This window comes from Bactrocera neohumeralis, chromosome 2 (genome assembly GCF_024586455.1).
Source record: "Bactrocera neohumeralis isolate Rockhampton chromosome 2, APGP_CSIRO_Bneo_wtdbg2-racon-allhic-juicebox.fasta_v2, whole genome shotgun sequence".
NCBI lineage: Eukaryota > Metazoa > Arthropoda > Insecta > Diptera > Tephritidae > Bactrocera > Bactrocera neohumeralis.
In genome coordinates, this window is record NC_065919.1 from 79,571,991 (window position 1) to 79,590,985 (window position 18,995).

General features: G+C 34.4%; 1 protein-coding gene across 40 annotated transcripts in view; it reads right to left on the minus strand.

The window, feature by feature from the left end:
* LOC126765566 (calcium-activated potassium channel slowpoke) overlaps positions 1-18,995 on the minus strand; it is a 165,831-nt gene that overhangs the window by 129,804 nt on the left and 17,032 nt on the right. For 38 of the 40 annotated variants that reach the window (XM_050483283.1, XM_050483213.1, XM_050483405.1 and 35 more), the window contains one exon: positions 5,957-6,295. In XM_050483283.1, the coding sequence (XP_050339240.1) occupies positions 5,957-6,292 (336 nt within the window). In that variant the 5' untranslated portion in view covers positions 6,293-6,295. Of the gene's footprint in view, positions 1-5,956; positions 6,296-12,081; positions 13,200-18,995 lie in introns of those variants that run through there. The other 2 variants (XM_050483199.1, XM_050483390.1) reach the window with 2 other exon arrangements.

The following is an 18,995-nucleotide window of genomic DNA, read 5'->3' on the forward strand; positions in this document are numbered from 1 at the left end:
GACTATTTGATGCTTGAAATTGAAGCTCGTGATCTCGGGGACATTTGGTTTGAACAAGACGGAGCCACTTCCCACACAACGCACCAATTAATGGATTTATTGAGAGAACACTTCGGTGGACAGATAATTTAATTTCACGTTTTGGGCTGGTTGATTGGTCCAAGATCGTGTGGTATCACAGCGCTAGACGTTTTTCTGTGAGTATATGTAAAAACTAAGGTCTGTGCGGACAATCACGCTTCGATTCAGACCTTGGAGTAAAACATCACGAGTGTCATTCGCCAGTTACCAGTCGAACGAGTCACCGAAAATTAGACTCAACAGATGGACCATCTGAAACGTTACCGCGGCCAACATTTGAAAGAGAGAATCTTCAAAACATAACGAAGAATGTTTTTTCGATGGAAAATAAACAAAAAAATTTGAAGTTTCTGTGATTTTTCTTTAAAAAAGTAGGGAACCTCGAAATGAATCACCCTTTATAACTATATTTAGATGTTTAGCATTGTTTCCGACAGCTAAGTTATTTTTCATATCTTTAGATCCGGTACAATGAGTGATACTCACTCATTTACACACTTTGGACTTCGGTGATTCTCGGTACTCATAAATAGTGTACAAATATAGCGTATTTATTGGCTTGGCTACCGTAGCTGTGGCAGTAGCGGAGCTTTGAAGGAGAGTATACAGCATTCGGCAATCGCGAACAACGAATTCGCGAAAATTTGAAAATTAAAAGATTAGAATCAGTAATATAACAATATTATTAACATTTTAACGTATTACAAAATTTTTCAACGCGGAATTCGAATGAAAACTATTCTTCCGTTTCGTGTCAGAGATGCGTAAAAAGTTCCCACAGCTGATGTAAAGCGATTTCCCGCTATTCGACACACGATATTAAAGGAATTGGGCAAACCTTCCACTTGAATTTTATATTTACTACACTCACCAGAAAAATATGTTTCCTTTCGCATTTTAATAGATTCAAGATACATATGTATGTATGTATGTCCACATACATCGCTTTCTATGTCAAAATCATAAATATTTATGGCTACATTTTGACCACATATGACCACATATATGAGTATGTATGACGAAAATATGGAGTAGGAAATTATTTAGTCATAAAAATCGTTTATTTTTCCAAACACAACGCCCTTTACATGTCGGACCAATGGAATTACCACGCGATTTTGACATTCAAACGTCGAATGGCAGTCAGTTGGCGAGGGGAATGCATACGCTTATAGTTAAAGGGACTAAAAAACATTAGCCGTTACTAAAGCGAAGCATGGCAGGCGAATGAACAATAAAATGTAAAATTCACAAAAAATTACAAAACGATGAAAAAAAGCAAAAAAACTAGATATGAGCAAATGGCAGTCAGAAAAACTATGTCAATGCTGTGACCAATGAAAAATTTATTATTTGCCGGGTAAACCGAAAAAGTGTCATGCCATATGCGCGAGCAAGTGTCGCACAGTCACGCATTTGCGTGTACATGTGTGTGAGAGAGCAAGCATAGCCCTGCAGAGAAAGCTACTGTACTTTCGAAAGTTATTAAACAAGTCTGGAATGGAAAATAAATATACCTGCTATTCAGCCTTGGTATAGTTTGTTTTCTTGGCAGTTGGTTCTAAGTAACTGGAATGCTCTTAAATTTATATAAATTTTGTCAGTCATTAAATGTAGTTAAATTTTAATACGTATTTCCTCTCAAGATCATGTAGAATATAGCATTTCTCTAATCTCGCAGTGTCGAATCGAAGGAATAACTGTTATAAGTCAAAACCTACTGCCATAATAAAATTAAATGAGGTAACTGGATTACAAAATGTAAGCTTCACAGGATTTTTTGTGATGAGGGAACAATTCTAAACACCATTAAAGACAATTAATCAAATTAAACAACTATCAAGAGTTTTTTGTATCTAAAGGGCATGCTGTTTTTATTAGGATCTAAGTATGTTCCATTTCAGGAGTTTTTATGTGAGAGGGACTTCTTTCGAATAATGAAATTTAATGTGCAGAAAATTCAGAATATTTATGCAGAATTCGTTATTCCAATCTTATGCCGATTAATACCACCAAAAAATGTAAGATATTAAAAAAACATTTAAGATATTAAGTATTAGATAATAACAATGTGATGAAAAATGTAATATTTGTAGATCAGCCTATCTTACCTCCAACTTAATCCTATGTTAGAAGCATTAATAACGACAACCAATGCCGAGCGAAGAAGTTTATTGAAAGTTAAAACATTTTGGAGAATATTTCTTTTGGAAGTATTAAAAAAAGTCAAGGTCACAGGGAAGAGATAAGTGCCGGTTTAACCGATCATGCAAGCAAAAAGAAAGTTAGAATCAAATTCAACTAGAATACTTCACGTTACTTAAATTCATTGCATAATTACCGAACTACTTTTACAGATTTTTCTGATTTTTTTGCTTCAAACGTTGAACATTTCTATTGACATGGTGCCCACAAATTGTCAGAAATGTTATAAAAATGTGTAAAAAGCAATGATTAATACCTTGAGTAAATTTATTTTACTTTCTCATTCAAAATTACAATTTTTTTCACAAAAAACGCTCACTTCAATACCAGTAAACACACGTTTTGTTTGTCTACGCGCAAAAATATCTTTTTCTTTTATGGTCTTTATTGGAAAAATGACTCAATTATTAAGGGCTTACATGGAATTACGGGTTTCAAAAATTGATGTTTTTTATTGTCTCATTAAATTTTACAACACATCTAGAATATTGTCTAAAATTTTCAAGTTAATCTGAGTAATAGTTACGGAGATACAGCCTTGAGTACTTGAGCACTCAAGGTTAAGTGCGCCGTCTTTAAACGCGTTTTTCTTGAAACTGTGTTTAAAAATTCGGTTGGTAAGATTTCTCGAGAAGTACTAAACCTATCTTTTGCACAGGTCTTTGAGATACAATTCTTATAGACTAGGACGATGTATTTTTTTCGATTACAACTATTTGGAAAAAAAAATTTCGCGAAAATTTTAATGAAATTGTCTGCCATAAATCCAATTTTCAGTATATTTTTTCCTTCGTCCAAGTTCCAAGTTAAGGTTTTAAGTAAAACACGTATTTTTTCATTATAGACGATCCTGTAAAGAGTTATATGTACTGCCAACGAGGGGTCACCCGAAATGGCGTCGCAATGGCCGAGTTTAAAATATTTTTCCAAATATTTCAGAATTCTTTGTTAACTGTGTATGTTTGCAACAAAAAAAATAAATCTTATAAAATACTTAATTTTTTATATGAGAAAAAATTGTTGAAAAAAGGCTGTTTTTTACCCGAGGAAATTCATGAAACCCCTCAACGGAGCGATAGAGATAGAGTAAGTATTGTTGGATATTGGGCACGGCAATCATTCAATTAAGCGCTAACCATTTCTATGAAACATAGAAACGAAGGATATACTAATATAATCAAAAAATAGTAAGACTCTGTTCAAAATTATACAATTCATAATTTATTCTTTATTGTTTTTCGAAAAAATTGAGTGATTTTGGAACCGCGCTTTCAATTTTCCTAAGCCCAAATGATCTTTCAAATGGTTTTCACTGTTTTCTCGATTGTGCTAATGACGCCAGTAAGCTCTTTTTGAACATTCTAAACGTTTTTACTCCAAAAATTTGATGCCGCACACAAAATTTAAAGGAACTTATTTGTTAAATAATTTCGCTCATTATAATAATCGCCCAATGTACGTTATTTATTCAGAAAGACCAGCGTAAATAAGCACTAATGACTATTTTGATGTGATATTTGGCACAGATGTTACTGACAGTCATGGCAACCTAGAAAAAAAATATTTCGACGGATGATTTTTCACGCAAAATTTAAATTAAATAGTCTTACTATTTTTTGCCCACAGTATTATGTGTCCCTCTGATATTTCTGTATTAATAATTCGCCTTAACAAAGAAATCTAATGATGTATTACAAAATCAAATTGTATCTTATTGCTGACTATTCGGTTATTTAGTGATTTATATAACTGTTGATTTTTTTAGTTTAGTAAGTTTTAGTTCTTAGGATTAAACTGGTTATTTTATGGTGAAATATATAGACACAAACTGTTGTTTTCTTTAGACTCGCTACTAAACCGAATAACGACGCACAGCCATGTAATAAGAGCAGGTTTCCAAACCACAAATAATGTAATAAAACCCAAATGCAGAGCAAACACTTGTCTGCAAACCAGCGGTTGAGGAATCAGTTTTGAATCACAACATTTTGTCATGTGTATAAAAGTATATATATAACACATACACATACATATGAACGAATATGAATGTAATAAAGAGCGCCAAGTATGCAGCTTGCCGCACAAACAAGTGCACTTGACCGTGTCCAATTTCAGTTTTCAAGGGTTAGCCGTTTGAAAAACAAAAATCGCGAAGCCAAAAAACACAATGGGGGAAAATGCGCGAGTGCAAGTATGCAAATTAAAGCAGAAATGTGAAATTCATGTTGGCACTTCGACAGCAGCGGAACGTTGCAATCAGCCGCGCTGATTCTTCGGGGTGTCGTGCACAGTTAGATATACTCTGCTACGTACATATGTATGTGTCTACAGTTAGATATACTTTGCTACATATATATGTATGTGTGTACAGTTAGATATACTACACATATATATGTATGTGTGTACAGTTATATATACTTTGCTTCATACATATGTATGTGTGTACGCGATGTTGTTGCCTGGCAAGTGCATATGCACGAGTGTGTAATGCCATTGACGCGACCTTTTCTCTGCGCTAATAACTGGCTGCTCGCCTAGGTGTGCATGTAGTTGTGCAGGCATGCAGACGAAAATTGTTTATACTACAAAAAACAACACTGCACATTTGCGACTTGTGCATTTATATATATAGCAAGTGCTCAACACTCGTCTCGCCAAGAGTTGTGTGTTGGCGTAGTAAAAAATAATTTCGTTAAATTCTAAATTTATAAAATGCGCAATCATCTTAACCCGCAATTAATTAGATGAAATCCCTGTTTGCATGAGAATTTGCCGTATGTTTGCTCTAAAAATATAAGTAAAGAGTTTCTTTTATTTAATTTAATGGTAGAAAAGTGCTGCTAATTCATTATTTCCGTTTTAAAAAACTACCATTTCCATAGTTATAAAAGCGCGCTTATCATAAAAATGGCGTTAAATGCATTTGCTTTGCATAAATCAAAGCGAAGTGAGGAAAGTATAAAGACTGATATGGCGAATTTCAATGAAGCAAACTGATTGTGCACCCGAAAGCAACGTTTAGCATGTCAAAACTCGGAAGTTTAAGTGCCACAATTTCCGACTTAAGGCGCAAACACACACAAAAACAGTTTTCCTTTAGTTAGGTGTTTTCAATTCACAGCTCATAAAAGCAGCCGTCACGAGTGTGGCCAATAGCGAATGGCAGCGGGCACTTATTTAGTTTCCATACTATGTAGATTCATGTCGAGATCGGGTCGTACGCCAAGTGGGCGTTATATTATGTGGTCATTCACTTGGTTTGCCAGCTTGCGGTCGGTTATAAAATAAAATTGAGCATTAAAAAGTCACGCATACGCCACGTTGCACCAAGCAAAAGAAGCAATATAAAAGAAAAATATCTTAAAATGAAACGTAGAATGACCAATTAAGTGCAGGCAACATTGTTAGCCAACACTGCAATTATACTTTTAATAACAACAACGGAATGCGCGCTTAGCACGTTGGAAGATCACTGTAATTCAGAGAGATTTAATGTAAGTGCGGCTATGCATACGCTAAAGTGTGTGTCAATATATGAAAGTCTGTGTCAAATTGGGAATTTAAAACAAATTTTCAACTATCTGACTTCCTTTTTCGCTAAAAGAATACATATATATACATGAATATATATTTTTAAATTTAAAAACCCCACAATTATCTGGTTACTCACCAAAATTCTACCAGTTGTCGTTTGTCCCGATATAAGCTCGCCAGCCCAGTCTTTGGCTTCGGTCATAAAGGTACCCTCGAACTCTTGTTTGTTGCGTGACGCCTTCTGCTCTTTCTGTTTGGGATCGTTGGGTCCCAAATCGGGCTCCTTGCGGCAGCAAATGAACGCAAACGCGCGCCATAGTAGCACAATAAATAGCCCAGCAAGGAAGGTAAATATGCTGGAGAGCAAAAAACACCAGTACTTGCGTACTTTGAGACACTCATCGGCAGCGAATGGTGAATCTGTTGGATCTTCGGCCAATGATTCGACAGTGCTTTGGTCACACCCCGACATCCCCTGCAATTTGTGAAGTGTTAATAAATTTTAATTTCAAATTAATATTTTCGAGTGTAAAATTTGAAACTAAATTACGTGTGATATTATTAAAGATTTATATTACTAGCCACTAAAATGCATAGATATTATTAATGTGGGTTTATATAATACATATGTATGTACATCTATTCATCTATATTTAAATGTGTATTAAAAAAAATTACCGCAAATTTATCGCAGCAATGAAAATATTATGGTGTGGTTTATTATTTTTTATATTAACTAGTGTGAATATATGTGTGGAAAATATAAATATAAAACGGAATATCACAAATAAAGTTAGAACTTTGAAGATTTAAATGGAAATTCAATCAGGTTTTATTAGACAATAGCAAACTGGTTTAACTCGGAAGCTTATTAGATGAAACTTTAAACGATTATAAGTTATGCATAGATCCCTAGTTGCCAAGCTAAACATAAAATATTCATCATACATAAAAATAGCAATAATATCTCGAAAATCGCTAAAATCAGAAATTAGAAATCCTTCCATCTGCATAAAACCGTTTCAGGCGTGGAAACCAATACATACTTTAACACCTCGTTAATGCCTCATACATGAATAGTATGAGTGGTAAAATTCGAAAAATAGTTATTCTTCACTTATCTCAAAGATGAGAGAAAGTATTATTCGAATAACAGAAAAGAAGAAAACGAAGCATAAATATTAAATTTTTCGGTTTCATATCAATCAAGACTTCACATGTGGAATGGAAGCCCTTAAAACTGTCTGTATATACGCGAACTAGTCTCTGCATTATTGAGATATCGGTCTAAGTTGCAAAAATGCATTTTCACCAAGTGGCAGCTCATTTACCTGAATCGCCTATATCCACTATATAATGTTGTCATAAAAACTCAAAATCGATGAATATGGAAAACTAACTTATTTGAAAATATATCTTCATGGCACTTGGCATGGGTTATTTTCCAAGTCAAGGCTATAATCTCCGAAAAAATTGTTCATATTAGAACCGTACATCATAAAGCTGCTATACAAGCTGGCCGATAGAAGTCAAAGTCTTGCATGGAAACTTTTTATTTTTGAAGGTTATTACTCTAAGATATCATGATAACACTATATAGAAGTGAAAATAATAGCAGATGTAGCGTAGTGTCAAAAGTCGAGGATTTTGGGTATTGTAGTTAAATTCCCGGGTAAATGATATTTCAAAAAAAAAAATGTATTTTGCAAAGTTGGTGGAACCTGTTCCTAAATTATATGCTAAATATGAGAGCAATCTGTCAACCAGTTTTTACAGCAGCTGCTTAAGTCGGTACACCTCAATAGTGCGTTGCGATTCTTGAAATGGATAAAAATATCGAACAAAGAATTTGTCTAAAATTTTGTATTTCTAACTAAATTTCGTGTGCGGAATCAATGCGAATGATGGAAAAAGCTTACAGAGATTCAATTGTATCAAACACGCAACTCTACGAGTGGCACAAAGCCTTCAAAGACGGTCGAGTGATCGTTGAAAATATGCTTCGTTCGGGAGCAACTTTGACCTCTTAAACTAATGAAAATATTAAAAAAAGTATCGATATTCTTCGGTGTTTGAAAAGTGTCAGACAGTATTAGAGAGATGGATATTTTAAGTATGAAACGTGTTCTTGCTCGACTCGTACCGATAAAGCTGAATTTTTTTTCAAAAAGAGTACCTTAAACAGGTATCTCACATTAATTCCGATCTCACATTAATGAAGAGCATTATAAATGCAAAAGCGACATGGGTTTATGAGTTTTACATGCAAGTATGTCAACAATCATCGGAATGGATGGAAAAAATGAGCCGAAACCAAAAAAAAAAAAACACGCCAAAGTCGTTAAAAAATCAATTTGATGCTTATTGTTTTTTCGGTATTCGTGGTTTGGTGCATCATAAATTTGTTCCGAAGGTACAGATGGTCAATAAGGAGTTCTAATTGGTCGTATTGAGGCATTTGCGCAAGAAAACCATCGCCAACGACTGGAATTGTGGTAGAACAATTAATGGATTTTACACGACGATAATGCACCAACGTATCGAGCCACAATTGTGACCGAATTTAAAGCCAAAAACGCAATGAAAACTATCGATCAACCACCGTATTCACCAGATTTGGCTCCGATGGTTTTTCTTTTTTCCACACTGAAATTGCCGCTCCGTGGAACCAGTTTTCGGTCGATCGAAGAGATAAAATTAAATTAGCTGAAGGAGCTGAAGGTCACACCGAAAAGTCCTTGTGAAAAGTGTTTCGATGATAGGAAAAATCGTTGGCATAAGTGTATTTCATCTAGTGGGAAATTTTTTGTCACAATGTAGTACCATGAACCTATTTCAGAGTTGAAAAATAAATTTTGGAATTTAATCGTAGAATAACAATAACATGCCTACGGGACATATCCAAATTTGTATCTTGTTAAACTGCCAATTTTCGGCATTTCAACAACATCTTTACAATAAAAACAACACTAATGTCATCAGCTATACCTTTTATTTATGTGTTTTAGGAACGATTCCTTGCAAGTGAATGAAAGAAGATCACCGTTCTTATTACTGATCAATACTCAAATTGTGGAATCCACTTGATTAGATTGATCGATGGTCAAAATTGGCAATCAATACAATAAATTTATTAAAATAGTATTTTATATTTTAGCTTTTCCATAATTTTTTTTAACATGTGAAGAAGTTCTCTGTATTCCAGCTCGATTTCGAAGAATAATACTTTCAAAGCACAAACAATAACAAGATCGAAAACAACAATTTATTTTACTTTAATTTAATTTAATTAAAAATCAGAAAGTCCCTTATTATCTTATATACTACGTAGACATATATATAACAAAATTTCAAAAAAAAAAAATCAGAAACGTTCCTTATTATCTTATTTAAGTACGTAGACATATTTATTTACTTGAATCTCATTTTTCTCTAACAACAAATTACTCTTCTTTGATAATGTATTATATGATGCCGCGTATATATTGTACTTCAGATGTTCTAATAAAACTACTTCCAAGAAGTACTTAAAATTGTATACAATATAACAATATTGAAAACAAAAATAATGCAAAAGTTTCGTGACTTAATATGCTATAAATTAGTCATAAACAAAATAAAGAGATAAACTAAACGGAAAATAAATAAAATCGGAAGAGGAAGGCAATGAAAAGTATGCATATTAATGAGACTATTTACACAGTTGAGAATGAATTTATTTAGGAACCGGTGTGTTGGCAAAATTTTGCTCCCAATCAAAAATCAATTTCAGCAGCTACGCTTGTACACACCCAACTACGTACATATACACACACATGTGCTTATTTATACATTGTTGATTAGTGTTACTCATACGCACTGGTTCACTGCCAATTTACAGCCAACATTATGAGTATTTAATGATTGTTTTCAATGCCATTAATTCGTGCATATGCACAAGTGGGAATAAAGAGACAAGCACATAAATGCATAACTAGCTGATGAAGGCATAACATAGCATGGCATAGTGATATTGATGCTTCGATTGCTCAATTCAAAGACACAAGACATTTTTAGATGTGAAAAAAGGGCTATGCGGTTAAAGTGATCTTGTCAAATGTAAATATTTCGAAGCAAAGTGGATACATTTTTTAATTTAAATATATATTACGAAAATTATGCTATACCGCGTTAGAATATTATTCCCTATACTTTGTTATGTATTGTAAAAATTTCAAATTTCATTGTAAATTGTATGATATTACAGAAGGTTTGAAATCGGTCTACCAATAATCTTAAAATTTAAGTTTAATTAGAGTAGTTTGGACTACGATAGTTAGATAGAGATATGTAGGGGCAAAAAAATGCATAGTAGAATGAAACTTTTTGGAAAAGAAAGTTAAAATAACAAAAATGAAAGGACAATAATTTAGGAGTAATCTAAGATCGGGAAAAGTAAGAGGAGGGCGTGGTTGAATTTTTAATGCTCAAAAGATTTATGATTTATCTCGATATCCGGCACAACTACTAGTAACATAAAAAAAGTTTTCTAGCAAAGTTGTAGGTAATAAAAAGATCTACAACTATTGTATATATATATTTTTTTATTTTGTTCAAGAAATTGTTTTCTTTCACGAACTTCGATGTAAACTTACTAACGTGAGAATATTCGATTGAAATATGAGGTAACATTCACACCATGGAGGTTGGAACCATGCGTCGAAGTTAACGCAAATGGAAAAGTTCTCTGAGCGCCATTCACTTGGGAATGGCCGGAAACGATTATTTTACATATGCCTCAAGTAGCTCACGATTTCCGGTCTTAGACCAAGTATCACCTGAGTGGCCAACCGTTTAAAGGTCACCTAAAATGAGAAGGCGAATCATCCCTCCCAAGGATTATGCGCTGGGTTTAGGACCCGCAATGATAATATGAGGATGGAGCAGACGTTCCATTGCCCAAGATTCTTCTCGAATAGAAATTACCCATGTGAAGAGCAACAAAGCGGCGAGGGCCGAAGTTGCAGACAAAGAGACTTCCTATCGTGTGACTTCTTCAATTTATTGCTGGAGAAAATAATACGAGCTGCAGAGCTAAATAGAGAAGATACAATCTTCTAAAGGAGTGATCAGCCGCGGGCGTAGACCACCAATGATATTGATTTCATGAGCATGAACACCAACAACAACGTCAGCATCAAAATCCAACGCAGAATATCTCTTGTCAATAGGTGCTAATTCAGATTGAGTATATAATTGAGAATTAAAGTCCGCTCTCGACGAACAAAGACCAAATTTTACAAGTCATTCATCATCCCCGTCCTGCTATATGATGAAGAGGCATGGACGATAACAATATAAATATACGACAACACTGACATAGTTCAGCGAATTGAAGTACACGCCGGGTTAAGCAGAGGAGGAGGAAGACCTCCACTCCGTTGGAAATGCCAGGTGGAAAGGGATCTGGCTACACTTGGAATCTCCAATTGGCGCCAAGCAGCGAAAAGGAAGAGCGAATGGCGCGCTGTTGTAAACTCGGCTATAAATGAGTAAGCGGTGTCTACACCAATGAAGAAGAAGAAGAAGTTTACACCAAAATTTCGTGAAAGCAACAAGTTTTTCACAAAATAAAAATAAAAAACCAAAAAATTTGAATTTTTCACATAAATTTTTAGGTTACGTGATAAAAATGTCAATACAAAAGTTGTATGTTTTCTATTATCTACAACTTTGTCATAAAAAATTCTTCTCTAGAACTGGTAGATTTGCTGGAGATGGAGATAAACCGTTTATAACACTTAAAAATTCAACTTCGCTGCCCTCCATTGTTTGCCCGTAAATAATGTTTGCTTTGGTGCTTGTTATTTTATCTTCCTTTTCTGATGACTTTCAAGCTATAACATTTTTTTTTATTTTTTTCGTTTTTAAAGACAACTGTTTTGTCCTATCCATGTCATTCGCCGGACTTTGGTGTCGAAAATCAGCCTCCGGCAATTAAAAAATATGGATGTTTTTTAGAGATAGTGATGTGAAATAAAATATCGCCTCCAACAGCCCTAAATTTCCTTTTATGCGAATCATTTATTTTCCTAAAAACCGTTAATAATATCAATATCAATGGAGATGAGAGAAAATTTGACGAGTGTCTTTGATAACAGATCTGTTAGTTTGAACTCCCAGGAGCACTTAACAACTGTTTCCTACATTCACTGCAACATTAAAGCAATAAAAACAAATATTATATAATATATAAATATTTTATGACTGCATTACGCTTACATTGCTCATGTCGTTCGCGGTGACGCTTTGGTTGAGCGCAAAAGCGAAATCTTCCATAGCTGAGATATTTTTTTTTTGTTCACAATAAAAGCACTGTTTTACATTTTTTGCAACGACGCTACGCCAAAACTTGCACTCTCACCATATAAAAGTGATTTTCAGCGTTTATTTATTGGCAGCTCGCGCTTCTCTTATAATTTGTTTGCAATCTAAATTATCTTTTCAATTATTATTTTAATTTTTATCCACCATTTTGAATGCTGCGCTGTTTAGCATTTTATTTTATGATGTTTGCACATTATGAAGTGATGCATTAACTTACACATACATATATACTCGCACACACACTTGCACGCGCTCGTCAGCTGTGGTGCCGCTGAGGTTGACAACATTTGCACAACGCTTCGCAGTCACATTATGTCACACAACAAACAGCGCACTTTGGTGAATTTTCTAATTTTCGATTATTTCTTCTTGTTTGCGCTTCACTTTATCACATTCTCACGAGTTGTGCTCGTACTTTTTTGCCGCGCTCAGCTTCCTTCATCGTATTTTTGTGCCAATGAACGCATAACGAATATTTTAAACGAGAAAAACCCGAAAAAATATCTTCGTGTTGTTTTGCCGTTTGCAAAATTTTTGTTGTTTACTAAGATTTCTTTCGCTTGTCTAAGTATTACAACAAAGTGAATTTATTATTGCGCTGAGTTTGCTATGAGGCGCGCAAATTAAACACATTTTCGACTGTCACCGCGCGTTTCGATGGTGACAACAACAGCAACAACCCGAGAGCAGTAACCAAAAGAGCAACACAGAGATTTTTGGCCGAAATTCTGAAGACTCGCTAGAAACGCGCGCGCAACTAGGAAGCAACGAAGATGTTGTGTTCGGGCGAGCGCCCAACCGTAGCGTGCCTCAATACGTCATGCAGCGCGACCAAAATAACAGCACACTAACAACATAGGCGACGATACTTGAATACGCTTTGCCGCCGAGAGTTGTTGTGCGCGCGCCCACTTGGACACAACAATTTTTTCGCTTTTATTTTTTGAATTTTCACTTTGATTACTCAATATACATATAAATGTGCACGATGTGCTTCGTGTTGTTGTCTCTGGCAACAGCTGCGAAAAAATTTACGAAACGAAATTTCGATTAAATATTTTTAAGAAAATTATTTTTTCATTATATTGCACAATTTTTTTTTAAATTTTCTCAATAATTTTAGTGAAACTAAAACACTTGCTTCGTTGGAGTTGCACAATTCTTCTACGGTGAACTTGAATTTTCACTCTTATGAGATTTGGTGCACTTGTATAACGAGTTAAGAAGCGCTTATCCCGTCGCACGGAACGCTCGCCATCACTCACTCTTCGCAACTGAAGTGAAAAATTGTCACCGTAAGAGTGTCGAGGCGTCGACTTTCGCGAAAAACTGTCGCGCCTCTGCTCTGTTCTTGGTGGCAGCGCTGTACGCCGTCGCTGGCCTCACAAGTATGCTAGCGCTTGTCGTAAGACTCTAGCGTCATTATATTTTTCAACACGTCACTCCTTGTTGGCCGAGTAGTAAACAGGTAGCGAGCTATTTGAGTGGTTGTTCGAAGAAGCAATGCACGCAGGGTAACGCAGAGCTTTTGCGCAAATTGGAACCTTACATGCCAGTGAGACATAAATGAGAATTTACGGTAAATTTCGTAGGAATTTTTAAATTAATTTTTCTGTGAATTCAAAATTACAATTTTTTAGAGAAAATTGTTTCCCAAAATCGATTTTATTATTGTCTTATTAAATTCTACAACACCTCCAAAATATTGTCCTAAGTTTCCAAGTTGATCCGTTTTTTTCGAAACTGTGTTTTTGAAGTCGTTTGCAAGATTTCTCGGGAACTACGCAACCGACCTTCATGAAATTTAAAGCAGGTCCTTGAGATAAATTCTTGAAGACTTGACCGAACGATTTTTTTTTTCGATTACAATATTTAAAAAAAAAATTTTCGCGAAATTTTCACTGAAATTTAAATTTTTTTGTAAAAATGTCTGTCAAAAATCCAATTTTCAGTTTTTTTCCTTCGTCCAAATTATAAATCAGGGTTTTAACTCAAAAAAGCATTTTTCCCTTTAGGTGATCCTGTAAGGAGTTTTCCTGCCAAGCGGTATAAGAATTAATGGAGAACTTTTCTAAAGCCAACACGCGTCAGCATAGGTCCACGTACTTTCTTATACACTAAGTTCTCAAGCAATCAAACTCCATAGGTGCCTTTGTGACGTCATCGCCCATAGTGCACCACTACTCCAAGTAACTTTAAACATTTTTCCAACTCCAACTTTTCCAATTCTATTATTATCTTGGGACCAGCTGTACTTACTTTCTTATTCTTCATGTCGCACATTTAGACATTTTGTTTATTTAATGGAAATGTTCAAGTGACACGCAATGTCAACTTCCTACAACTGTCTTTATGGCACAACTATTTACCCTGTAAACAGCCATGTACTATTTCCTTCAACTATGTGTGTATGTTTGTATATATGTATATATGTGCTTGTAGATATAGCTGTTCGTGCTCACGCGTATTATTTGAATAAGCAAATGGCTAATGAACATGGAAAAATGCATAAGAATGCTATGAATGATAAGTGGCAGAGATAAATATTAGCCAACAAGAATTATGGTAATTGATGTTTTGTGGAGTTAAGAAAGAATGCGCGGGAATAAGTACAAAGCCAAGGCCAAAAGAGTGAAAGTGCAGATTGGTTCGTAGTAATAATAGAAAATCGCTTCAAATTGCAGGCATTTTGCTTATTATTTTAGCACTCTTGAAGTCGTTTTATATGGGCGCTTAATTGAATCAATTAGTGAAATGTTCTCTGTATACATAAGAAAAAGAAAATAATTGTTTTTTTTAATGAAATACTGAAATCGCTTAGCGTTTGTAATTGTTAATTAGATGAGAATAATCTGAGAAAAAATAACATGAACTTATGCTATTGAGTAGTTCTTGCCTTTTAAAATTACTCTCAGTACATTTGCCGGAACCCTGAATTCTTGGAGAATAAAATTTAGTCCAACTTAAAAGCGTTTATTCAAATTCCGAATAAAGAATTTGTCTCAAATTTTGTATTTCTAACCAAATATCGTGTGCGGAATCATTGAGAATGTTTGAAAAGGCTTTCAGTGATTCAATTTTATCAAAAACACAAGCATACGAGTGGTAGACAGCCTTCAAACACAGTCGAAAGATCGTTGAAAATATGTCTCCTTCTGGACATCTTTCGACCTCTTCAACTGTTGGAAATATTTATAAAGCGAAGGATATAGAACTTGAAAATCAAGTGTTGGAGAGATAGAAAAAGAGCTCGACATCTCTCTAGAACCCGTTCGAATGATTTTGGTGGATATTTTGGGTATGAAACGCGGTCTTGCTCGATTCGTCCCGATAAAGCTGAATTTTTTTCAAAAAATAGTCCCGTAAACAGGTCTCTTTGGACATACTTGATCGTGCGAATTCAGACCCCACATTCAATGAGAGCATTTTAGCTTCCCATGTGACATGGTTTATGTGTTTGACATACATACAAGTAAACTATCATCGGAATAGAGGAGAAAAACGAGCCGAAACCAAAAAACCTGGCTAAAGCCACACAAACATCAAGGTAATGCTTATCATTTGTATCGATATTCCTGGTTTGGTGCATCATGACTTTGTTCCGGAGGGACAAACAGTCAATAACGCCGTATTTGGCCGTATGAGGCCTTTGCGTGAGAACATCCGTAGAAAACGGACGAATTGTGGAAGAACAAATCAAAGATTTTACACGATGATAATGCACCTTCGCATCGAGCCACGATTGTAACCAATTTTAAAGCCAAAAATGTAATGAAAACCTTTGATCAACCACCGTATTCACCAGACTTGGCTCCATGTGACATCTCCATCTACAAACTGAAATTGCAGCTCCGTGGAATCCGTCAATTTCAGTCAATCGAAGCGATAAAACAAAATTCGCTGAAGGAGCTGAAGACCCCAAAGTGCGTATTAAAAGTGTTTCGACGACTGGAAAGATCGTTGGAATAAGTGTATAACATCTGGTGGAGATTAGCTTGAAGGCGACAAAATAAATATTGTTGAATAATTAAGTATTTTGCGTTTTTTTACGATTTCGGATACTTTTTTGTCACACAAAATTTTAAAAAATTAATTTATACACATACATATATAAATCCTATCGTGGACGTCAGTGACTTTCACGCAGTTTATTAAGCTGCAGATAACTAACACATATGCTCAATATTTAACCAGTCCAGGGTGGCACTGGTTCTGATTGACCCAAAAAATTTTTTTATTTATATTTATTTATTTTATATATTTTATATTTCGTTTATTTTAAATACATATTTTAAAAATACTTATTATTTTCAATATTCATTTAAATTATCGATTTAAATATGTTCTTACCCGGACGAAACCGGATTTTCATCCAGCCCAGGGCTGTCAATTTGACAGAATATCTTCTGCCACAACAACAACAACAAATTAGTAATAAAAAAATATTATTGGAAAAGTTATATCTGCTACTCCTACAACCATATTCTAAATTAAAAATGTGTTTAAAAATCATTTATGAAAGCAGCGAAAACTTTAATTATTTGAACAGTTAAGTTAAGTTAAATAATTATATTAATATTAATATATTAATTTAACTTAAATTTTATATTTTACAAAAACATTTTTCATCGAATATTGACTAATTTATAGCATATGCTTGTCCATTTTCTTTCAAATTTATTATATTTATATTTTTTACTTGAATTTATAATAATTCGTTTACCTTTACTTTTAACCATTTCCAACTTCAGTACTCAGAATTCACTAATGCAAAGCAATATTGCAGCAGAAATATGACCATAACGAGAGTAATAAAAATGTACCACTTTGCGGCGCATGACCACATTAGTGCAAGTTAAATTATGGGAAATATTGCACTTGCATGAAGTCATTTGCACATTTGGGGCGCCGTTGCCTAATTCAATTAGGAAAAGTGCATTGCGCTGCCGCTAAAGAGGCTAGTAGAGGGCGCAGCGAAAATGCATAAATAATTACCGTTTCTGCTGAGATGCGTGACAACTGGGAGTCATAAATTTCGAGCACTTAAGGGAGGCATTCCTTAAGCGCCTGACATTGCAGGTATGTACAACGGAGGCGCTCTCATGGCCAGCAACTAATTAACTATTTTGACATATTTTTTCCGCTGAAGTTGTCACAATTTATTTATAATGTTTTCATAATTACATGAGATGACATTAAGCCTAAGATACTTGCGCTGCCGAAAACAAGAAGTTTTGAATATTTTGCTGTTGCACTGGGTAATCGCTGCTTCCTGCCATGTTGAGTTTCACTTAGAATTTCTTTCTCTTCAAGTTATTAAAACAAGCAAGCTTTCATTTTAAATTGGGCTACAAATATTTATTACTTTTCAGCAAACATTTGCCGTTGACAACACTTGCCTCACATTAAAGTCACACCCTTGGCATTAATATTAATTAATGTGAATCATAAATCGCGCACGCACACCAAACCGGCTAATTTAGTCATCGAATTGTTATTCCCTAAAATAATAAAAAAAAAATACCGAAAAGAGCAGCAAGTAGGAACAACAACAGCCAGAACACGAAGGCCAAAAACTGTTTACAACAACATTGGCACAGGCTGTGCACTGCAGCTGCGTTTGCGACTGTAACAGCTTCACATGTGTTTTGGTATTTATGCGGGCATTTGCGTGCGTGTGTGTGTGCTTACTTGCAGCCGAGCACGCGGTAAGTAAAAATAGACGCAGCAGCCGCCAGCCGCTATTGCCACCACAATCCATCCGAAAGCATAGCAAAGTAGCGGCGCGACTGCGGTTGCTTGTGACCGGCGGGCAAACAGTCATGGCGCCAATTCGTCAGTCTGTCAACCAACAACATGTCTATTTGCACTCTCAGCTGGTGCACAGTGGGGTGGTGGGTTGATAAAAAAATAAAAATTTCGAAATTTTCCAAAATAATATTTTTTTTTATTTTATAAAGATTAAAAAATTAAAATTTTTAATTGTAAATTTTATAGACAATATAATATTAAAATAAAAAAATCAAATCATTAAAAAATAAATAAAGAAAAATGAAAAAAAATTTAAATTATTTTAAAAAATATTTTTTTTTTTCAAACAATATTTCCTCTCTTTTATAATTAATATTAAATCTAGACAATTTTCCTCCTTAAAGTATTTTTACGATAATATACATATATGTATGTATATTAAAAATATTTTTTTTTAATTCACAAAATGTCGTTACTCAAAACATGATTGAAATATTATTGTAAAATTTTAGTATGTTGTTTAAAAAAATATGCAAAACCAAAAATTTCGAATATTCACACTAGGTATGCCCCTTGAATATTTTTGTGTGCTGCCGTATGTAATGCTCCTAATTGTGGGCTTTAGTTTCTACATATTCTTTACAATTTTTTGCTCCAAATTCAAATCGTTGCCTACATTTAGGCTGATATTCAATGATCGAACGTCATAAGGATACATAAAGTAAAAGTTTCAAAACTAAAAAAACATCAATATAAAATTTATTGAAATAATTTTTAGACGTAATTCATTTAAAAAAAATTATATTTATTGTCCAAATATAAAAAAATTAGGTACTAAAAAATATCTACTGCAAATTTCAGAAGACTCAGAGCAATTTATCCTTTCATCCTGCCCACCGTGCGTTGTAGCAGCTTTTATATTCTTCACACTTTTATTTCTTTTTTTATTTTTAGTCTTGAATTTATGTTCTAAAAGTTCATTGAATGAACTGGCATTTATACACACAACACATAGACACAGGCGTTCAGCAGCTGCCGATCGCGTCTTTTATTGTCAG